The 17,433-nt window shown below is 42.4% G+C and overlaps 1 protein-coding gene across 1 annotated transcript in view; it reads left to right on the top strand.

Moving 5' to 3' along the window:
• LOC106572732 (sodium channel protein type 8 subunit alpha) overlaps positions 1–17,433 on the top strand; it is a 128,429-nt gene that overhangs the window by 2,064 nt on the left and 108,932 nt on the right. The window contains exon 2 of the mRNA XM_045696375.2: positions 7,827–8,159. Coding sequence (XP_045552331.2) covers positions 7,884–8,159 — 276 coding nt within the window. The 5' untranslated portion in view covers positions 7,827–7,883. The remainder of the gene's footprint in view (positions 1–7,826; positions 8,160–17,433) is intronic.

The raw sequence follows: 17,433 nt of genomic DNA, 5'->3' as shown, positions 1-17,433 counted from the left end.
GCATTGAAAATGATTTTTGTTACAAGATATTTGAGCCACAACTCTCTCGCTTGCCTCTCTCGATCTTGTGGTGCTGAAATGGACAGCGCCCGTGACAGGCGCGGGACGAGGGACAGATAACTGCATTCCAATCCCTTTTCCCTTCTTTCTCTTATCTCTGATTTTAGGCTGCAATATTGTTGCTATTCTAACCTGTTAATAAAAGTGTTTCGGGCTGCCTGTAAGGTTGGTTACGTTGTCAATCCCTGTATTTAGTTATATTGTGTCAATGCAAACAACACAGTTATACAACAAGCTCTACAGTGAACGAGCATTCAGTGTGTGAGGACAAACACGGACATTTACGTTTTTATCGTTGGTTGAATTTAATATTTAATTTGAAATCGTGAGATTTATACAACGTTATTCATTGCAATATGTTAGCAGGACGTTTCGATATTTGCAGGTTTGTACATGATAAATGATAGGCCATTTTGGATGTAGGGCTCATCCTCCCTTACCTTGGTTCAGAGGTTAGATGAACCCTCTACAGAATATGTAGGCTGTAGAATGTATCATTTGTAGTTTGTGTGAATTGTCCTTATACGAGTATACCAGACCTGGACTCTGGACAGCTTGATGACATGAGCTTGAGAGGGACAAAAACGTTAAGAATATTGACTTCAAATATTGATGAGGGCAGTTTGTGTGTGTGTGTGTGTGTGTGTGTGTGTGTGTGTGTGTGTGTGTGTGTGTGTGTGTGTGTGTGTGTGTGTGTGTGTGTGTGTGTGTGTGTGTGTGTGTGTGTGTGTGTGTGCGTGCGTGCGTGTGAGAGAGAGAAAGAAATTGCACTTTGACTGAAGTCATATCATAGAGAAACATTGTATGTTGTTGAGTAGTGATTGTGGCCGTGTTTAGAAATGGTCTTGTGACAGATGCCCCAACATGATTATGTACTAGTGTCATGTGCAGAACCCTATTATGTGAGGGTGTGTCACGTCCTGACCATAGAAGCTTTTATTTTCTATGGTAGAGTAAGTCAGGGCGTGACGGGTTGTGTCTAGTTTAGATTTTCTATGTTGTCATGTTCTTGTTTCTGTATTTCTATGTTTTTTTGGGGGGGGATGATCTCCAATTAGAGGCAGCTGGTCATCATTGTCTCTAATTGGAGATCATACTAGAGTAGTTGTTTTTCCCACCTGGGTTTGTGGGAGATTGTGTGTTTTGAGTAAGTGTTGAGTAAGTGTATGTTGCACCTCTTCGTCACGGTTTGTTGTTTTGTTTATTAGTTTATTTATATGCCTTGCATAGTTTCACTGTTATAATAAAATGTGGAACGATATACATGCTGTGCTTTGGTCCCATTCTTCAGACAGACGTGACAGGGTGATATGGGAACAGGATCTACCAGCAACTGAATTTGTGCTGTAATATTGATATTGTTTCCTTAGTTACACATCCCATAGTCTGTTGTGGTCTGTTGCCAGGTAGGTCTCTTTTTTCCTCTGCTGGCACAGAGAATCATGACACGACACGTTTCTATACTACCACTTTACTACTGTACTATTACCATAATACTATTGTATTTTATACATTTTGCCAAGCATGGTTAGCATGGAGTGTGATAGTGAAAAACTTGCCATTATAGAAGAAGATGGCAAGCAAAAACAACAAAAACAAAAAAAAGAATTAGATGGCAAGCATTCTAATTCTATGCTTGCCATACCTAAACAATATTAGTGTTTTATACTGCACTCTTAGAAAAAAAGGTGCTATCTAGAACCTAAAAGGGTTTTTGGTTGTCTCCTTTCCACAGAGGGTTCTATATGGAACCCAATAGGGTTCTACCCGGAACTAAAAAGGTTCTACCTGGAACCAAAAAGGGGTTTTCTAAGAGTGTGATGATAATGATAATATCCTTTCAACATTCATTATTGTTACAGTACGAGCAGTGCCTCGCCTCTTTCTAAAGATCTAACTTAACTGAATATACAGTACCAGTCAAAAGTTTGGACACACCTACTCATTCAAGGCTTTTTCTTCATTGTTTCTATTCTCTACATTGTAGAATAATAGTGAAGACATCAAAACTATTAAATAACACATATGGAATCATGTAATAACCAAAATAGTGTTTAACAAATCAAAATATATTTTAGATTCTTCAAAGTAGCCACCCAATGCCTTGATGATAGCTTTGCACACTCTTGGCATTCTCTCAAACAGCTTTACTGGAGGGCTTTTCCAACAGTCTTGAAGGAGTTCCCACATATGCTAAGTACTTGTTGGCCGCTTTTCCTTCACTCTGCGGTCCAACTCGTACCAAACCATCTCAATTGGGTTGAGGTTGTGGAAGCCAGCTCATCTGATGCAGCACTCCATCACTCTCCTTCTTAGTCAAATAGCCCTTACACAGCCTGGAGGTGTGTTGGGTCATTGTCCTGTTGAAAAACAAATTATAGTCCCACTAAGCGCAAACCAGATGGGACGGCATATCGCTGCAGAATGCTGTGATAGCTATGCTGGTTAAGTGTGCCTTGAATTCTAAATAAATCACTGTCAGTGTCAACAGCAAAGCACCCCCACACCATCACACCTCCTCCTCCATGCTTCACGGTGGAAACCACACATGCGAAGATCATCCGTTCACCTACTCTGCGTCTCACAAAGACACGGCGGTTGGAACCAGATTGCCACCGGTCTAATGTCCATTGCTCGTGTTTCTTGTCCCAAACAAGTCTCTTCTTATTATTGGTGTTCTTTAGTAGTGGCTTCTTTGCAGCAATACCACCATGAAGGCCTGATTCACACAGTCTCCTCTGAACAGTTGATGTTGAGATGTGTCTGTTACTTGAATTCTGTGCAGCATTTATTTGGGCTGCCATTTCTGAGGCTGGTAACTCCAATGAATGTATCCTCTACAGCAGAGGTAACTCTGGGCCTTCCTTTCCTGTGGTGGTCCTCATGAGAGCCAGTTTCATCATAGCGCTTGACGGTTTTTGCGACTGCACTTGAAGAAACTTACAAAATTCTTGAAATTTTACGGATTGACTGACCTTCATGCCTTAAACCTCTTAAGGATCCACCCCTTTTTTATTTTTTTTAGCCTAAAATGACATACCAAAATCTAACTTCCCGTAGCTCAGGACCGGAAGCAAGGATATGCATTTTCTTGATACCATTTGAAAGGAAACACTTTGAAGTTTGTGGAAATGTTAAATTAATGTAGGAGAATATATCACATTTGATCTGGTAAAAGATAATACAAATAATAAACCAACTGTTTTTTTTTTTGTACCATCTTTGAAATGCGAGAGTAAGGCCATAATGCATTATTCCAGCCCAGGTGCAATTTAGATTTTAGCCACTAGATAGCAGCAGTGTATGTGCAATTTTTTTAGACGGATCCAATGAACCATTGTATTTCTGTTCAAAATGTTGTATCAAGACTACCCAAATGTGCCTAATTGGTTTATTAATAACTTTTCAAGTTAATAACTGTGCACTCTCCTCAGACAATAGCATAGTATTCTTTCATTGTAATAGCTACTGTAAATTGGACAGTGCAGTTAGATTAACAAGAATTTAAGCTTTCTGCCAATATTAGATATGTCTATGTCCTGGGAAATGTTCTTGTTACTTACAACCGCATGCTAATCGCATTAGCCTACCTTAGCTCAACCGTCCTGTGGGTGGGACACCGATCTGTAGAGATCCTTAAGAGTAGTGATGGACTGTTGTTTCTCTTTGCTTATATGAGATGGTCGTGCCATAATATGGACTTGGTCTTTCACCAAATATGGCTATCTTCTGTATACCACCCCTACTTTGTCAGAACACAAGGTATATTGTCCATAGGGTGTGTTTATTGTCCATAGTTTATTCCTGCCCATACCATAACCCCATCGCCACCATGGGGCACTCTGTTCCCAATATTGACCTCATCAAACCGCTCACCCACACAACACCATACACGCTGTCTGCCATCTGCCTGGTGCAGTTGAAACCAGGATTCATCCATGAAGAGCACCCTTCTCCAGCATGCCAGTGGCCATTGAAGATGAGCATTTGCCCACTGAAGTCGGTTACGACGCCGAACTGCAGTCAGATCAAGACCCTGGTGAGGACAACGAGCACGCAGATGAGCTTCCCAAAGACGGTTTCTGACAGTTTGTGCAGAAATTCTTCTTTGTGCAAACCCACAGTTTCATCAGCTGTCCGGGTGGCTGGTCTCAGACCATCCCACAGGTGAAGAAGCTGGATGTGGAGGTCTTGGGCTGGTGTGGTAACACGTGGTCTGCGGTTGTGAGGCCAGCTGGACATTCTGACAAATTTTCTGAAATATTTTAATTTAATTCATTTATCAGATACTCCTATTCTGAGCGACTTACAGTAGAGAGTGCATACATTTTCATATTTTTCTGTACTGGTCCCCCGTGGGAATCGAACCCCCTGGTGTTGCAAGCGTAATGCTCTACCAACTGAGCAACATGGAACTAAAACGACGTTGGAGGCAGCTTATGGTAGAGAAATTAACATTAAATTATCTTTCAACAGTCTCAAAACTTGAGACATCTGTGGCATTGTGTTGTGTGACAAACTGCCTTTTATTGTCCCCGGCACAAGGTGCACCTGTGCAAAGATCTAACTCTTTAATGAACTTCTTGATATGTCATACCTGTAAGGTGAATGGATTATCTTGGCGAAGGATACATGCTCACTAACAGGGATGTAAAAAAATTTGAGCACCAAATTTAAGAGAAATAAGCTTTTTGTGCCTATGGAACATTTCTGGGATCTTTTATTTCAGCTCATGAAACATGGGACCAACACTTTACATGTTGCGTTTATATTTTTTGTTCAGTGTATATATTTAATTTAATGTCCTTTTCTATAACTGTTCTGTACTTCGTCTGTTCTGTACTAAGTTTTATGTGGACCCCAGGAAGAGTAGCTGCTGCATGTGCAGTAGCTAATGAGGATCCTAATAAACTAACCTAAACAAACAAACATCCCAGCCTGAATCAACCACACATTTTATACAAGTTACGTCATCAGTATCTTCAATTGATAGAGAGCACAAATAATCTACAGTTGAAGTCGGAAGTTCACATACACCTTATCCAAATACATTTAAATTCAGTTTTTCAAAATACCTGACATTTAATCCAAGTAAAAATTCCCTGTCTTAGGTCAGTTAAGATCACCACTTTATTTTAAGAATGTGAAATGTCAGAATAATAGTAGAGAGAGATTTATTTCAGCTTTTATTTCTTTCATCACATTCCCAGTGGGTCAGAAGTTTACATACACTCAATTAGTATTTGGTAGCATTTCCTTTAAATTGTTTAACTTGGGTCAAACGTTTCGGGTAGCCTTCCACAAGCTTCCCACAATAAGTTGGGTAAATCTTGGTCCATTCCTCCTGACAGAGCTGGTGTAACTGAGTCAGGTTTGTAGGCCTCCTTGCTCGCACAAGGTTTTTCAGTTCTGCCCACAAATTGTCTATAGGATTGAGGTCAGGGCTTTGTGATGGCCACTCCAATACCTTGACATTGTTATCCTTAAGCCATTTTGCCACAACTTTGGAAGTATGCTTGGGGTCTTTGTCCATTTGGAAGACCCATTTGCGACCAAGCTTTAACTTCCTGACTGATGTCTTGAGATGTTGCTTCAATATATCCACATAATTTTCCTGCCTCGTGATGCCATCTATTTTGTGAAGTGCACCAGTCTCTCCTGCAGCAAAGCACCCCCACAACATCTTGCCACGCCCGTGCTTCATGGTTGGGATGGTGTTCTTCGGCTTGCAAGCCTCCCCCTTTTTCCTACAAACATAATGATGGTCTTAATGGCCTATTTTTGTTTCATCAGACCAGAAGACATTTCTCCAAAAAGTACGAGCTTTGTCCCCATGTGCAGTTGCAAACCGTAGTCTGGCTTTTTTATGGCGGTTTTGGAGAAGTGGCTTCTTCCTTGCTGAGTGGCCTTTCAGGTTATGTCGATATAGGCCATGTTTTACTGTGGATATAGATACTTTTGTACCTGTTTCCTCCAGCATGTTCACAAGGTCCTTGTGTTGTTCTGAGATTGATTTGCACTTTTCGCACCAAAGTACGTTCATCTCTAGGAGACAGAACTCGTCTCTTTCCTGAGCGGTATGACGGCTGCGTATCCCATGGTATTTATACTTGCGTACTATTGTTTGTACAGATGAATGTGGTACCTTCAGGAATTTGGAAATTGATCAAAAGGATGAACCAGACTTGTGAAGTTCTTAAATTTTTTTCTGAGGTCTTGGCTGATTTCTTTTGATTTTCCCATGATGTCAAACAAAGAGGCACTGAGTTTGAAGGTAGGCCTTGAAATACATCCACATGCATACCTCCAATTGACTCAAATGATGTCAATTAGCTTTTTAGAAGCTTCTAAAGCCATGACATCATTTTCTAGAATTTTCCAAGCTGTTTAAAGACAGAGTCAACTTAGTATATTTAAACTTCTGACCCACTGGAATTGTGATACAGTTAATTATAAGTGAAATAATCTATCTGTAAACAATTGTTGGAAAAATGACTTGTTTCATGCACAAAGTAGATGTCCTAACCGACTTGCCAAAATTATAGTTTGTTAACAAGAAATTTGTGGAGTGGTTGAAAAACGAGTTTTAATGACTCCAACCTAAGTGTATGTTAACTTCCGACTTCAACTGTATGTGAGCAATACACTAATTAGTATTTTCTTCCAATACAATAAATATGGAGCTAAGTTTATATATTTTAATAAAATACTGGGTGTCCCCTACAGCATTTAAAGCCTTTGTCCCCAAAGCACCCTGTTTCCTATAGTCCACTTCTTTTGACCAAGACCCATGGGACTGTGTAAACTATTGTATGTAGGGAATAGGTTGCCATTTGGATTGTGACTCGTGATCAAACCTACTTGTTATATCTATCATACATGAAAGTCATTGACTCATATTTGTTCTGTCATTTTACATCTGTAGTGTGTTCTCAAAATAGCAGCATCATTATTTGATGTTTTAGTTGGTGTTTTTAGTTTGATGATCTCACCTTTTTAACCGTTATCACTTGTTCAGTGTTAGTGTATCTGGTCCCGCCCCAAATGGCACCATATTCCCTATATAGTGCACTACCTTTGACCATGGCCCATAGAGCTCTGTACAGAAGTAGTGCCCTATATAGGAAATAGAGTGTTATTTGGGACATATCCTGTGTTTTTTCTTCTTCTGTCAAGTCCGGACTGTACTGGTCCATTTCTGCGACGGCTCTGCTGTGGGAGAACTTGAAATATCTTCTCTTGCTCTGAAGCTTTTCTTTACCGTAGAAAAAACAGGGAGAGAGTACTTGCGTCCAAAATGGCACCCTATATAGTATTTGGGTCAAGACTAACGGGGGTGTCATCTTGGATTCACATAAAGTGCAAGGCTAAATATTACTTCTCCAAATCCAGTTCCTACACATACATCTTGCTGTTATGATATTCATGTATGATATTTACAAACATTTCAAAATAATTCAAACTATTGAATATTTAATGCCTTGTATTTTCAAGAGAAGACCATGAAAGTCACAAGGGCCTCAACAATAGGACAGCCCACCTCTACACAGTCTCATCTGCTCTGATGACTATTGGGCTCTGCTTCCTCAACTCTCTTGCTCTTTTGAAGAAAACAGGCACCACTCACTCTTGTGCATATTCCATTCAAATGTTCTTGTGATTTTTGATTTCACCTTGATTCATCTTTTGTTGAGCACCTTCTATTACCCTTCTAACTCTGCTCTGTTGGCTCATTTGTTCTTCTTTACTCTCTCTCATTCCCCCAGAGCTGGTTTCAGTGGATGGTACAATACTTAAAGACCAAGTAGCTACAGGATGACAACATGGCTGCACCCCTTATGGCACCACCAGGACCTGACAGCTTTAAATATTTTACCGTGGAAACATTGGCTAACATCGAGCTCCGGATCAATGAGGAGAAGAACAAACCGCCGCCCAAACAGGACAGCAGTCACCGTGACGACGACGATGACAACAAACCCAAGCCCAATGGCGACCTGGAGGCTGGGCGGAATCTGCCCTTCATCTATGGCGACATCCCTCCTGGAATGGTGGCGACACCACTGGAGGATCTGGACCCTTTCTACCAGGCTCAGAAAGTAAGTGACAAAACACAAGCCTCCTCCTTATCTCTATCCTCCATCACAGACAGACAGACAGACACACACACACACACATCCTTGGCCTTGCTTTGTCTCAACACCTTACATCACAGATATAGTAAGAGGAATACGTGCTGTCATGTGACTAAGATTGTATTACATTTTTTTTTAACAATCACTTTCAGAACCTTGTGGTAATTTTTCAAAACTCTAGACACAAAACTCAAAACGGTCACCACTTTTAACACAGGCCATCCAATGTTCAAAACATTGCATTGTGCATTCATATCTTTAAAAGAAACCTTGTACTTGCAGAATCGTTGGTTCAAATAACAAATTTATCATGAAATACTATAGGAAAATTAATTTAGATCACCCACACACAAGATACCGATAGTTTCACTGTGTAGTTGTTTATACAATCATTAAATATTGTAGTGCAAATTATGTGATACGTTTCATTATGGTACTACATGTAAATACATCACTGTAAAAGGACTAGTAGAGAGTACTACAGACACAGTGGAATCATTGACAAAATCTGAAATGTATTGATGAAATACATTAAAATCACAACATAGGTTTCTTTGAATCAAAGTAAAGAAATAAAAAAATGTATTACAGTAAACCGTCAACTGCAGTGTTCCTCACCTTGCTTACTGTAAAAAGCAAAGCAAAGGATTGATTACTGTACTTCTATATTTCCATCAACCCTGTCTTGTGGATTTGGCCACAGGTTCTCATCCACATCACAATGGATGTTTTCATTAGCCAAACATCTTGGGAAGAATCTTCGGGCGAATCCAGGCCTGACACTGGTCTGCCGTGATGTCATTGCATGCGTCATCCATGGCCTGGAGAAGGGTGGCTTGTTTGTGAGTGTGCCTATCATATACCTTCCACCTCCATGTGGAGAAAAATTCCTCAATCAGGTTAAGGAAAGGAGAGTATGAGGGTAAGTACCGGGTGGTAAATTGTGGATGGGCCTGAAACCATGCTTACACCATTTGAGCATGGTGGAACCTGACATTATCCCACACAATGACATAGGTCACGTCATCAGCTCTACAGACCTGATTTAGCTCATCAAGGAAGGTTACAAGGAGAGCTGCATTATATGATCCAATACGAGGTCTGCTTCCCACCACACCATCTTCTGATATAGCCACACACATGGTAATGTAGGCCCCACGTTGTCCAGGTACTTGGATGGTTATCCGCTGGCCAATGAAATTCCGACCTCTCCTCCTTGTCTTGGCCAAGTTGAGGCCTGCCTCATCCAAGAAGAGGAATTTGTGATGGTTTTTATCAGCATCCAGCTCCATCACCCTCTAAAAATACATTTTGGAAAGAGAATTACTGATTACAATGATGTAGAATTTTGGGTGAATTTTTCATAATAGGCATCTTGCTTCACTCTGTCTGCATTTCTTTCAAAAGGCACACGGTATAGCTGTTTTAGAGACACCTGGTGCCCTTTCAGCATGCGTGCAATAGTCTGCAAACGTATGGCTTCCACATTGTTGAACATGTTATCATTGTCCATGATGGGCTTATGTTGTGATATGTTGTGATTTTAAGAACACATTTAGTCACATCACCTACTCTGTGGTACACATTGGCATGCAGTATACAGTCATTTGACAATTGAGAGTAGCCTAATGTTTAGTGCATTCTGAAGACTTACCGGTTCTCACTGAGGAAAGTTGATCTTCTGAGGTTTGGTTGAATCATTGTAGCTGCCTCAGTCATTGTAATGCCATGATTTACCACATGGTCTACAACTATTGCTCAGATTTCATTGGACACTCTTTGCTGTTGCTGCCGCGGTCTTGGTCCGTGACCTTGTCCTCTACCACGTTCCCCCACACCTCTCAAACGAGGCCCACGACCACCTCTCAGAAGGGGTGCTTGTCCCCTGCCTTTCCTTTCACCACCATGTCTTCCTCCTCCCACTGCTTGACCTCTATTGTGACCTGGATCACCTGCCCGCTCCATGTTATCGCCATGTTGTTGTAGGGGGATACCTCTCATTTCACTATATACTCGTACCACAATGTGAAATCAATCATCAGTAACGAGTTGGCAGTATTGGACAAGCAATTACAAGGGCCTGCATACACTCACTGGCCATTTTATTAGGTACACCTGAGTGTTAACGCAAATAGCCTGCTCCTTCGAACAGCGAATCATGTGGCTGCCTGCAACTCAATATATAGAGTATATAGAGTAGAGAGCATTAGTTGTTGTTCGACCAAACATTAGAACGGGCAAGATGCGTAATCTAAGCAACTTTGACCGTGGTATGATTGTTGGTGCCACACATGGTGGTTCCAGCAGTCTCAGAAACAGCTGCCCTCCTGGGATTTTTCATGCACTACAGTCTCCAGAGTTTACAGAGAATGGTGCGATAAACAAAACACATTCAGTGAGCGGCAGTTCTGTGGGCAAAAACACCTTGTTAATGAGAGAGGAGGAGGAGAATATTCAGACTCATTCAAGCTAACAGAAAGGCCACAAATGCTCAAATAACAGCTGTTTAAAACAGTGGTGTGCAGAATGGCATCTCTTAACGTACAACACCATGAATAATTAAGGCTGTTGAGGAGGTAAAAGAGGGTCCTACCCAGTACTAGATAGGTGTACCTAATAAAGTGGCAAATGAGAGTACAGTAATGTCAAATCTGAAAACATGGTCTGGAAAAGTGGTACATGGGACCATAGAAACAGTGTCTGATAAAGAATGATGATGAAATATTACATCCATAGATAATGTAGTCCAATTGGTTCATTTTCCACGTTAATTGGTGTCAATGGATCTCGTTATCGTGAAACTTTCATGATCTAAACATGGAATATTGTTTGTCAGTTTCCATAAAACTATGCATTAAGAGTAATGCAACAGTTACTTATCATTTTGAGCAGTTGTATCAATTGATAGTTAGATCATTGTAATGAAATGAATAGACAGTCATCTCAGATGTAATGTGTGAATTGCATTTTGAAATGGTAATACTTTGATGGTAAGTCCTTTTGAACAGGTGATTTTACTTCAATGAACAAATGATCTTAGCTTTATGTGTATTGTATCCAAGCAATTGGAAAAAGTGTTAGAGTTTGAAAGAATGTGCACTTTGATCATTGGTTGTGAGTTTTGTGTCTAGAGTTTTGAAAATGACATCAAGGTTCTGAAATTAGTGCCAAAGTGATTGTAAAAAAACAACTAAGGAACAGGAAAAACAGTGATGCTAATGATTGACCTAACCGTCTTCTGAAGGCCAAGATGGAAAGGCTTTCCCAAAAAACTTCCCAATTCATTTACTGCAGTGGGCGAAATCAGTTTCTTGGTAGTCTTAAACAAAAGTATACACCTCACCCACATGGTTATGGGCTTAAACAAAATAAAGAATACACTTGTCAGATATAGAGTTATAATGTAATACATTCTGAGTTTGCATCCCAATATTACACTATACATCACAGAAGACTGAAATATAACTAAACCGTTTGACATAAAAATACCAGATTTTTGGAGGCTTATTAAAAATAATGTTAATTAATTATGAAATTATGAAAAATATTAATGACATCCCACCTACGAGGCCAATAGGTCTTTTGACTGCAGGAAAGGGTTGTGGGCCTCCCAAGTGGCGCAGCGGTCTAAGTCACTACAGATCCAGGTTCGATCCCGGGCTGTGTCACAGCCGGCTGAGACGCACAATTGGCCCAGCGTCGTCCAGGTTAGGGGAGGGTTTGGCCGGCCTGGATGTCCTTGTCCCATCGCGCTCTAGCTTCTCCTGTGGCGGACCGGGCTCATGCACGCTGACACGGTCGCCAATTGTACGGTGTTTCCTTCGACACATTGGTGTGGCTGGCTTAACGGGTTAAGCGAGCAGTGTGTCAAGAAGCGGTGCGGCTCGGCAGGGTCGTGTTTTGGAGGAAAATAACTTAACTAGCGTATGTCTACCTGTCAGAATTATTATTTACATCAATCCAGTGGTCATTTGTTTTGAAAATCTCATGTGTCCTACAGAAACAGCACTAACCAAACAGTGCTAGGTGCCTGCACAGTTGAATTAAAAGTGGTCTCCTGATGTTGTTTAAGCATTGTTGTGGACTTAGATCATACTTTGTTGTTTTTCTATTAAAAGTGTGACTTTGAGAGCAGAACTCCCTCCAAAAAATGAAAAAAAAATCTGAATTTTTGACAAAGTTGACGGCCTCATTTATGCATTTCACTAGTAGGCTGATACCAAAATGAAGACACTCATTCAGAGGCTGTGGTGTAGTTAGTATGTGTTAATAATTCCATATCTGGCCATATCTGGCCATGTCTTATGACTTTAAATTCTTATTTCTTCTTATTTCATGTTTTCATTCCATTATTAGCCTGTTTGCAATAGTACAGCTTCAGTTGGCCTGACTGAAAGACCAATGTGGGATTGATCATTTTAGGTCATTCATAGTGTATGTCACTGTTTGTCATAGAATTTTTCACACAGTGCGCCGTTCTGTCGCCGTGGGGGACTTTTAGACATTTTGGGGCAATATTATAGTATACCCACTTCTCCAGGTACCACTACACCACTGTTCATAACCAGGGGTGAAAGTAAGGCAGTATGGTCCGGTACGGCGTCCCGGCAAAATAAATAGTGATGGCCATACCGGTAAAACATGAGCCTATCACAATAATGAAACCAAAATGTCAAGAAAAGTGTGGGCTACTAGACCATTATTTATCATTACTGCATGTCAGAGGCATGACAAAGACTCCAAAATGCGATATGGTTCACTGAGAACACTGACATTTTGCCAAGGCAGAGATGATTGGCCGAAACCGAGACAGTGGAGGCATTAATTCTGACCTAATGACAATCTCCAAATGTCATTCCACTTTGTGGTGTTTTGTGTAACAGAGGTCTCTTTCCATTCACCACTTTGTTTGGAGGCTGGTAATATGATGAGAGTGGATGAACGTGTGCAGGTAACCTAGTAAAAGGAGCCCTTTGAAGTGATTGACAATCACATGAAAACATCATGTCTGGTTGCGTTTATGCCACAAGAAAAGGTAATGCATTTTAAAAGTGATATTTTTGTTGTTGTTTATGACTAGGCCCACAGAGATGCTATTGAATTAATAGCGATTTGAAATATAATTATATGATTAGGCCCCACGGCCGGCCCGCCCATTAGGCAGGATTAGGCAGCCGCCTATAGCAGCAGTTTGACAAGGGCGGCATTTTCCGAGCTAAACTGACCAAGACGCACCTCCAACAATACATACCTCACATTATTCTGCCCCAAAACAATGACTCTCACTCAGTGGCATTAGGGCTAGACAGATGAGCGCTGATGCCGCCCCATGATAAGCAGTGCCTACTTTGCAAAAGGCAGGGGTGCAAAATATTTAGCTTGTCCATGCCCAGCACCTCACCAACACTCCACCAACACTAGAGTACAGGCTGTGTAGAGTACAGGCTGAGTAGTACAGTCTGTGTAGAGTACAGGCTGAGTAGTACAGTCTGTGTAGAGTACAGGCTGAGTAGTACAGTCTGTGTAGAGTACGGGCTGAGTAGTACAGTCTGTGTAGAGTACAGGCTGAGTAGTGCAGTCTGTGTAGAGTACAGGCTGAGTAGTGCAGTCTGTGTAGAGTACAGGCTGAGTAGTACAGGCTGTGTAGAGTACAGGCTGAGTAGTACAGTCTGTGTAGAGTACGGGCTGAGTAGTACAGTCTGTGTAGAGTACGGGCTGAGTAGTACAGTCTGTGTAGAGTACAGGCTGAGTAGTGCAGTCTGTGTAGAGTACAGGCTGAGTAGTGCAGTCTGTGTAGAGTACAGGCTGAGTAGTGCAGTCTGTGTAGAGTACAGGCTGAGTAGTACAGTCTGTGTAGAGTACAGGCTGAGTAGTACAGTCTGTGTAGAGTACGGGCTGAGTAGTACAGTCTGTGTAGAGTACGGGCTGAGTAGTACAGTCTGTGTAGAGTACAGGCTGAGTAGTACAGTCTGTGTAGAGTACAGGCTGAGTAGTGCAGTCTGTGTAGAGTACAGGCTGAGTAGTACAGGCTGTGTAGAGTACAGGCTGAGTAGTACAGTCTGTGTAGAGTACAGGCTGAGTAGTACAGTCTGTGTAGAGTACAGGCTGAGTAGTACAGTCTGTGTAGAGTACGGGCTGAGTAGTACAGGCTGTGTAGAGTACAGGCTGAGTAGTACAGTCTGTGTAGAGTACAGGCTGAGTAGTACAGTCTGTGTAGAGTACGGGCTGAGTAGTACAGTCTGTGTAGAGTACAGGCTGAGTAGTGCAGTCTGTGTAGAGTACAGGCTGAGTAGTGCAGTCTGTGTAGAGTACAGGCTGAGTAGTGCAGTCTGTGTAGAGTACAGGCTGAGTAGTACAGTCTGTGTAGAGTACAGGCTGAGTAGTACAGTCTGTGTAGAGTACAGGCTGAGTAGTACACTCTTTGTAGAGTACAGGCTGAGTAGTACAGTCTGTGTAGAGTACAGGCTGAGTAGTACAGTCTGTGTAGAGTACAGGCTGAGTAGTAGTCTGTGTAGAGTACAGGCTGAGTAGTACAGTCTGTGTAGAGTACAGGCTGAGTAGTAGTCTGTGTAGAGTACAGGCTGAGTAGTGCAGTCTGTGTAGAGTACAGGCTGAGTAGTGCAGTCTGTGTAGAGTACAGGCTGAGTAGTACAGGCTGTGTAGAGTACAGGCTGAGTAGTACAGTCTGTGTAGAGTACAGGCTGAGTAGTACAGTCTGTGTAGAGTACAGGCTGAGTAGTACAGTCTGTGTAGAGTACGGGCTGAGTAGTACAGTCTGTGTAGAGTACAGGCTGAGTAGTGCAGTCTGTGTAGAGTACAGGCTGAGTAGTACAGTCTGTGTAGAGTACAGGCTGAGTATTACAGTCTGTGTAGAGTACAGGCTGAGTAGTACAGTCTGTGTAGAGTACGGGCCGAGTAGTACAGTCTGTGTAGAGTACAGGCCGAGTAGTACAGTCTGTGTAGAGTACAGGCCGAGTAGTAGAGTCTGTGTAGAGTACAGGCTGAGTAGTACAGTCTATGTAGAGTACAGGCTGAGTAGTAGTCTGTGTAGAGTACAGGCTGAGTAGTACAGTCTGTGTAGAGTACAGGCTGAGTAGTACAGTCTATGTAGAGTACAGGCTGAGTAGTACAGTCTGTGTAGAGTACAGGCTGAGTATTAGTCTGTGTGGAGTACAGGCTGAGTAGTACAGTCTGTGTAGAGTACGGGCCGAGTAGTACAGTCTGTGTAGAGTACGGGCCGAGTAGTACAGTCTGTGTAGAGTACAGGCCGAGTAGTACAGTCTGTGTAGAGTACAGGCCGAGTAGTAGTCTGTGTAGAGTACAGGCCGAGTAGTACAGTCTGTGTAGAGTACAGGCTCAGTAGTAGTCTGTGTGGAGTACAGGCTGAGTAGTAGTCTGTGTAGAGTACAGGCTGAGTAGTACAGTCTGTGTAGAGTACAGGCTGAGTAGTAGTCTGTGTAGAGTACAGGCTGAGTAGTACAGTCTGTGTAGAGTACGGGCTGAGTAGTACAGTCTGTGTAGAGTACGGGCTGAGTAGTACAGTCTGTGTAGAGTACAGGCTGAGTAGTACATTCTGTGTAGAGTACAGGCTGAGTAGTAGTCTGTGTAGAGTACAGGCTGAGTAGTACAGTCTGTGTAGAGTACAGGCTGAGTAGTAGTCTGTGTAGAGTACAGGCTGAGTAGTACAGTCTGTGTAGAGTACGGGCTGAGTAGTACAGTCTGTGTAGAGTACGGGCTGAGTAGTACAGTCTGTGTAGAGTACAGGCTGAGTAGTACATTCTGTGTAGAGTACAGGCTGAGTAGTACAGTCTGTGTAGAGTACAGGCTGAGTAGTACAGTCTATGTAGAGTACAGGCTGAGTAGTAGTCTGTGTAGAGTACAGGCTGAGTACTACAGTCTGTGTAGAGTACAGTGTGAGTAGTACAGTCTGTGTAGAGTACAGGCTGAGTAGTACAGTCTGTGTAGAGTACAGGCTGAGTAGTAGTCTGTGTAGAGTACAGGCTGAGTAGTACAGTCTGTGTAGAGTACAGGCTGAGTAGTAGTCTGTGTAGAGTACAGGCTGAGTAGTGCAGTCTGTGTAGAGTACAGGCTGAGTAGTACAGTCTGTGTAGAGTACAGGCTGAGTAGTACAGTCTGTGTAGAGTACAGGCTGAGTAGTACAGTCTGTGTAGAGTACAGGCTGAGTATTAGTCTGTGTGGAGTACAGGCTGAGTAGTACAGTCTGTGTAGAGTACAGGCTGAGTAGTACACTCTTTGTAGAGTACAGGCTGAGTAGTACAGTCTGTGTAGATTACGGGCCGAGTAGTACAGTCTGTGTAGAGTACAGACCGAGTAGTACAGTCTGTGTAGAGTACAGGCCGAGTAGTAGTCTGTGTGGAGTACAGGCTGAGTAGTACAGTCTGTGTAGAGTACAGGCTGAGTAGTAGTCTGTGTAGAGTACAGGCTGAGTAGTACAGTCTGTGTAGAGTACAGGCTGAGTAGTACAGTCTGTGTAGAGTACAGGCTGAGTAGTAGTCTGTGTAGAGTACAGGCTGAGTAGTACAGTCTGTGTAGAGCACAGGCTGAGTAGTAGTCTGTGTAGAGTACAGGCTGAGTAGTACAGTCTGTGTAGAGTACGGGCTGAGTAGTACAGTCTGTGTAGAGTACGGGCTGAGTAGGACAGTCTGTGTAGAGTACAGGCTGAGTAGTACAGTCTGTGTAGAGTACAAGCTGAGTAGTAGTCTGTGTAGAGTACAGGCTGAGTTGTGCAGTCTGTGTAGAGTACAGGCTGGGTAGTAGTCTGTGTAGAGTACAGGCTGAGTAGTACAGTCTGTGTAGAGTACGGGGTGAGTAGTACAGTCTGTGTAGAGTACGGGCCGAGTAGTACAGTCTGTGTAGAGTACAGGCCGAGTAGTACAGTCTGTGTAGAGTACAGGCCGAGTAGTAGTCTGTGTAGAGTACAGGCTGAGTAGTACAGTCTGTGTAGAGTACAGGCTGAGTAGTAGTCTGTGTGGAGTACAGACTGAGTAGTACAGTCTGTGTAGAGTACTGGCTGAGTAGTAGTCTGTGTAGAGTACAGGCTGAGTAGTACAGTCTGTGTAGAGTACAGGCTGAGTAGTAGTCTGTGTAGAGTACGGGCTGAGTAGTACAGTCTGTGTAGAGTATGGGCTGAGTAGTACAGTCTGTGTAGAGTACATGCTGAGTAGTACATTCTGTGTAGAGTACAGGCTGAGTAGTACAGTCTGTGTAGAGTACAGGC

This window comes from Salmo salar, chromosome 15 (assembly GCF_965601325.2).
Source record: "Salmo salar chromosome 15, fSalSal1, whole genome shotgun sequence".
Lineage (NCBI taxonomy): Eukaryota > Metazoa > Chordata > Actinopteri > Salmoniformes > Salmonidae > Salmo > Salmo salar.
Note: the sequence above shows the minus strand (reverse complement) of the source record. Positions and strands in the feature narration are given on the sequence as shown.